This window comes from Buceros rhinoceros, unplaced genomic scaffold (genome assembly GCF_000710305.1).
Source record: "Buceros rhinoceros silvestris isolate BGI_N320 unplaced genomic scaffold, ASM71030v1 scaffold10176, whole genome shotgun sequence".
Classification (NCBI taxonomy): domain Eukaryota; kingdom Metazoa; phylum Chordata; class Aves; order Bucerotiformes; family Bucerotidae; genus Buceros; species Buceros rhinoceros.
This window is the reverse complement of record NW_010415801.1, coordinates 3,390-9,992: the sequence shown is the minus strand read 5'-3', so window position 1 is coordinate 9,992 and position 6,603 is coordinate 3,390. Positions and strand designations below refer to the sequence as shown.

General features: G+C 48.6%; 1 protein-coding gene across 1 annotated transcript in view; it reads right to left on the bottom strand.

The window, feature by feature from the left end:
• SCML4 (sex comb on midleg-like 4 (Drosophila)) overlaps positions 1–6,603 on the bottom strand; it is a gene marked incomplete at its 3' end in the record, with an annotated part of 14,502 nt that overhangs the window by 7,693 nt on the left and 206 nt on the right. The window contains exon 2 of the mRNA XM_010137550.1: positions 6,541–6,599. Coding sequence (XP_010135852.1) covers positions 6,541–6,599 — 59 coding nt within the window. The remainder of the gene's footprint in view (positions 1–6,540; positions 6,600–6,603) is intronic.

Genomic DNA, 6,603 nt, shown 5'->3' with positions numbered 1-6,603 from the left:
ATGCTGGTCCTCACCCACCTGTGCTCTGTTTTTGTCTTGCCTTCAGATTGGGATCAGGAAAGGCCAGCAGCAATATGCTGTTGGTTTGTTTTTTAAGCAATTAAAATAAATGGGAGGAAAATGGCGTTTCAAAAATCAAGTTCCCCATCCAGTTTGGGGGTTATTCCACGTGAAAAGCAGCATGATTTGTTATTTTCGGTGGCAACATGTCGATGACTCAGTTTTCTGTGGGGAAGCGGGCTGGCACTTTGGGCAGACCCTGTGATAGGCTTCTGGGCTTCTTTTGATCATACACATATATGCATATATAATAAATTCTTATCTACATGTATGTGTTTGTACATAGTACATACACAGAGAGAAAAATAGATACAATTATATAGAGATGTACATATATACTTGTATATATATATTTATGCATACATATAAAAATGCATATTCATGCATTCACACATGCACACGTCTCTATAGATACTATTTTGGAGACAACACACCTCATAACTTCTGTTTCACTTGTGTGTTGGCTCCTTAACATCCTTCCCAGCTCACAGCCCTGTGACCCTAAACGCGGGCGCAGAAGCCCCCTCTCCAGCCCTGGGTGTGTGCTGCCCCACCAGTACTGTCAGCCTGGTGGAGGCGGGACGGTGCCCGCTAGACCACATCCTTTGCCTGTTCCCTGGCTCTTGGAGGCCCAGGCAGGCTCATGTTCAAGAGCAAATAAACAGAGGGCAAGACTTGTGTAAACTCTCTTGGAAGCCCCTTCTTGGCAGTTTGCTGTTTGAGCAAACAGCTTACTGCAAATGTAATTGGAACAGTATGTGCTCTGCCGTCTCTGGGTACAGATTAATGCCATTTTATTAGGGGTAGCAGACAACGTGCCTTCATTAGGTCAAAGTAAAACAATGCTTACAAGAGACAGCGCGCTAGCAAACACGGCTTAAATACCTCCTAAAAACCACTAAAACCCTGAGTAGTCCCTGACTATCTCCAAGTGTAAACCTCGAAGTATTTCATTGAAAGAAGTCTTTTCTTGGACTGATTCTTCACTACTAAAAAGACAACCCAACCAACTTGCTGACTGACTGAGAGCTTGGCAGTAGAGAACCCATACGCATGGAAGTGAAAAAAAGCAGTGAAGGAGTGAGAAAGAAAGAGAGAAAAGGAGACAGAAAAAATCTGTCAGAGTGCTTTGGGAAATCCTCGCAGTAAGGCATTCGAATCAGCTTTTGAATATCAAATGCCATAAGTTTGAATAGGCACAGCGTGTGATATAAAAGGCAACGGTTGCTTTAAAACAAGATGTACAACCACCGCCCCGCACACAGACTCTCTTACAGACCTTCTACCATGGAAAAGAATCAGAGAAAGCTGATCGGGGATTTAGGGTAGGAAATAAGAGTATCTATCTGCTTCACCAAAGCCCCAGTGCTTTAGGAGCAGGGAGAGTGTGGGCTTTTGGGCCACTGATGCCGGCTGCGGGCTTCTCTGAGTATGCCGTGGCTGCCGGCAGGGAGGACCTGTGGGAGTTTCTTTTACAATCTGCACCCCCCTTTGGAGCAGTCAGGCTTCATCTAGCTGGTATTTCTGTCATCCCACACCAAAAAAAAGTGAAGGAGGGGGAAGAATATTTTCCAGATAGCTTTTGTTTTTCTTCTGGACAAGTTCTCTGCCAGCTTGTGTAACAAAATACACAGGAAAGAAAGAAGATGAACCGCAATGCAAACTTATCCTGTACTTTTCTGAAACCATTTAGTCCATAGGTTCTCATCTGTACGGTTCCTAGTTCCCCTGTACCAGCTGCCTCTTGTCCTGACAAAGCGTTTGCTAGAGAGGTCTGGGATTCTCCCTGCTCCAGCTGACCTGTGTTCTTCCAGACAGGAGGGCAGAGGCACCTCCTGGCCACAAGAGCTTTTGCTGCTGGAGTGACAACCCCCTCTGGCCCCTGAGGATGTGCACACAGCTATGAGCCAAGATGAGTGCCTGGGCCAGTCTCGTCCTGCCGTGTGGGCTTCTGATGGCTGGGCAGAAAGGTGCCCTTAAACCTGCGCCAGGGAAGCACGGAGCTTCTGAGGGCAAATGTGGGGGTTCTTGGTTATACCTCGCGCTCTGTGCGTTTGGCTGTGGGTGAGGAGGCTCAGCATGAGACAGGTTGGGGTGGCAGAGAGGGGTCAACACTGCTGGCAAAGGCAAAACACAGCCCAAGGACTTTCCCAGATTTTCTTCTTGTGCCATGCAGTACTTTCTTCCACACAGCAAATGAGGTAGGGCAGTCTGCACGCACCCTCCTACATCCTCCAAGTGTTCTGCGGTGAATGATGCAAGTGACCTTAAGAGGAGCGGATGCAACCTTGCAATCCGCGGCTGTGTGGCAGACCAGGTGAATAACCCAGGGCACTTTAAGGCTGTGTGTGCACACTTAGTCCCGGCGTGTCCAGATCCTGACTGCTTATTTATCATCAATCCTCCCATTCTTGGCAGGCCCAGGCCGCCCCGTGCCCGGGTCCGTGATGTCCAGAGGTAGAGCAGCCACTCTTTCACGGGCACCCCCTTGCCCTGGGGAAGGAGCTTGCGTGCCCTTGTGAGGTTGAGAGCTGTGCTGGTGGTGGCATGTGCCTCCGGTGGGGTCTCCCAGGCCAGACAGGTCTCAACTGAAGGGTCAGACAAAGTGTGTCCACGGGCAGGATGGGCTCACTAGCCTTGGGGCAGCCATCCTAGGAGAAGGACAACTCTGACTCCAAACCTGGGCAGATGGAGCTCGTTTAGCCCTGTAAGGCTCCATCTAAGAGAAGGACACTCTAACCAAACCTATGACCTGAGGACTCCGCTGTCACCGTCCAAGCTCGCCAGGCTCTGGCAGATGAACCTCAGGTGTAAAGGATGGAGCCAGTTCCGCGCACGCTGCGCCTCACCTAAAAAATCCACCACCCGAAGGGTGCACTCATCGCTTGCAGTGAGCATGGGAAAAGCCCTTCCCAGATCTTCGTTCGCAAAGCCGAGCCAAGATGATGATGATCTGTCATCATTACAGTGACTTCTAAGGCAGCAGGGAAACCTATGCCCTGTAATGGAAATTGTTGCTCCACAAGGCGACTCTCGCTGCCCACCCTGCCTGCCAGCACCTTGCAAGGTCCAGGCCGACTGCTCACCTCAGGCTGGGGTCGCCTCCCCAGGCAGGAGCTGCTGCGGTAGCACGGGGGGACGAACTGCCCTGGTGCCGCTTGGATGGGCACGTTGCCTCGTCGCCCTCTGGAAGCAATGCGGTGGGCTTTGCTGTAGCGCTGCCCCCGCGCGTGGTGCCTCAATGTCCTCTAACACCGCAAACGCCCCCGCGGTCCTAACAAAGCCTTCCCGCTAATAGGCTTTCTAGGCAGCTCTTGGGGCTGCCCCTCACTTACAGCCAGAGAAATAAAACTGATCCATCTACCAACCTCCCCACCGGCTGCCAGAATAGACTTTTTGCGAGAGATTTAGGCAGTCAGAAAGGATATTGCATTTAGGGGAAACGTGGCATTTTATGGTAAATGGCTCGCATCAGGTATAAAACTGGTTTTGGAAAAACAGCTGATGAAATTTTATAAGCAAAGCTGTGAAAAAAATCAACAGGATGGTGACGAAAAGGGCTTTGCTTGGTGGTGAAGCGTGATGAAATGCCGTTTTTAGGAAGACACAGATACTTGTTTTAATATCAATGAAAACAGGCAATGGGTCATCTGGCTATAAAGAGCATGTGATTAAGAATGTCTGTTATTCACATCTCGGTCAAAATAAATTTAAATGTAGGCTGTAAATTCCGAGTTTGCTAAAAATTCAGAAGTATTTTTCCATCTGTTCTGTAATAATTCAGCTATCTGCTTGCTATAAAGAATTTGGTCGTCTGCCATTTGGGCAGGGAGTAATTTCTCAAAACACGTTTAAGTCTCACGGTATCTGAAAGGCATACAATTAGCAAGCTAATTAAATCAAGCTAGAGTTCCTCATCAAAAATTGTAATCTCTGACTCTTGTTTTTGATGGAGAGGGGTTCGCCTCAGCTGAGTGCGCAGCGTAAAAAGGCGCCTCACAGCAAACGCCGCTTCGGTGTACGAATCCTATAGTGCAAATAAACAGCGCCAGGCCAGACGCCACGGATGCTACAGCTCACGAGTGTCTTAAGGCATCGGGTATCAAAGGATGCCTTTCAAGCACCTCCACTCGCCAAGAAATAACATCAAACCAGATTCACCTGGTAAGTCCCTGGAGATGGGAGGAGTCGTGTGTGGTTCCCAACCAGGGGAAAAGTTTCCCTTCAGAAGAAGGGAGGGCAACAGAAATCAAGTGCTCAGCCACCTCCGTCTGAAGCACAATGTTACCGCAGCATGTTAGGAAATTTAAGTCTCCCTTTTCGCTTCTCCCTCTTACAGGTGAGTGGTGGCTGGTGAAAGGCTTTTTCACAGGCAGATGGGCGCATTTGGGGTGGAAGAGGACATAAGAACATACTTCCAGCACTGTTTTTGTCAAATTACAAATCAGATCTAAGTGCAGGAGTAAGGTATGGGGGTCGGCAAGACAACCAGGGACAGAAGGAATGGGGTCTGCGTAAAAGGTCATTGTGGTATTCGGCAAATCATTTTGGCAAATCACTTGATCATCTCAGGGACTCAATTTCACACAAGTCCAAGGTATTATTATCCACTTGGATGGTTTTGATCTAAAGAGCCTACAAGAGCCAACTTTACTGGTAATAGTTTAAATTATTACTTGTAATAAGTAAAGTAAATATAATAAATAATAAATCTCTAATAACAAGCATCTCAGGTAAAACAATTCAGATATTTCTGCATCTGATTTTTAACCAAATACTGCAGTGAAAAATAATAAGTATATTCATATGGCTCTAGAGTATTTGCCCCAGTCTTAGGCTGGACATGCAACTCAATTTCGGACTGCCACTATAATAGCCTGCGGTAATCCCAAGAGGGACACCTGAGCCTGTTGTCAGGTGGGCTCTGTTTGACCACTGCTGTTACATCATTCACATTACCAAAGCTGAAGGTTTTCAGAAGAAATGGGAAACTGCAGCTGGAACTGTTTCTTAACCATGCACACACCAAAACATGTTTCCAAATGTGCCCCCACAGCAGAGAGTGGTGTGGATGAAGTAGGGAGAGCCTGGGGATCCACGTGAGAAGGCAGGAGATGAGGAGAAGCATGAAGGGCTGGGGCACTGGTGTGTACTGCAGTAGGGGTGGCATAGGGGGATGCGGAGAAGTAGGGGGCTCTGGAAATGGGATGCAGAGGGGTGGTGAGGAGGGCTTGCCTGAGAAAGAGAGAGGAGGGAGGTTGGGGGATGGGAGGAAGAAGAAGGTGTAGCGGGGGGTGAAAAGGAGGGAAGGACAGCAAAAAGTGTAGCCTGCTCTAGATAAAGCCCAAACTCAAGGAGCTGAGATGTTTGGTCTCTGTGCCCGCAGCTTGGCCAGCAGCACCACGCACGGGGCTTTGTTGCATCCAATGAACTGGGAAGAGGAAGAGCCAGGCAGCGACTGGGGCAGAGACCTTCCCGAGGAAAGGCTGGGGCAGGCCTGTGCACGTGCCGCTGCTGTCTCTCGCTTTTCTCTTCTGATATCAGGAACTTCAGCAGCTACTATTTTCTACCAATCAACAATTTGTCCTCCTTGTGCAGCAGACTGCACCTCTGTCCCAGTTCCCGTTAAAAACGGCGAATAGGCGCAGCAGACACATACGGTGCCCCTAGCTGGCTGTGGACAGAGATGGAGAGAGTAACGGAGCAATCTACCGACAGCAAGACCCCCCACTACAATGATATAGCTCCTTTTCACTCCCCAGAATAAATTGCCTTCAGTTGTCCCATTTTTGCCTGCTCTGAGCCATAACGGTGGCCCGTTCCTGCCAGCGCTGAGCCCGCAGAGTGGGGGGCGGGTACGGTGGGCGAGTCCGCAGCCCGCCAGCAGCATGTGAAGGGCTTAAGACGCTCAGGGTTTCTTTCTTCCTTTAGCCCTGCCTCATCATCAGGGCCACACTGAGAGCTGGGCATGATTTTCCCCCAAAGTGAGCAGTCGTTTAATCACAACTGCCTTTCTGCCAGTAATCGAAATCTCATTTCTTTCTAAAACATCCCTTTTTTTTTCCTTTGGAAATCAGCTTTATTTTCTCCTTTTATTCCTACTCCCCATATTACTTTCCTTTTCCTTTCGTTTAATTTCTAATCACTATTAGTGAGAGAGAAAAGTGACTAGTAAGAGAGAAGAGAAAAGTGACTAGTGAGAGAGAAACTCTTCCCAGAAGGCGCGCGGCCATCTCGCACAACACCGTGGGTGACAAGTTCTTTTCAAACAATGCAAACTAAAGTAACTGTAAACTTTTAAAAAGCAGATCCTCTCTATTTTTCACCAGCTCAGGCAGAAGAGAAACTGGCTTCCCCTACTTGTTTTGCATTGCTCTGCCCCACGCTTGCACAACTTTGCCTCCATTCCTGCATTTCAGCTGAAATTCTAGGATAAAATATGCTAAAATCAGCAGAAGGTGGAGAAAATCGCACATCTACCTTGTACCCGGGTTTTCTCCCTCTCTTCTTTGGGATCTTCACGAGTGGCAAAGCACCGGCTGG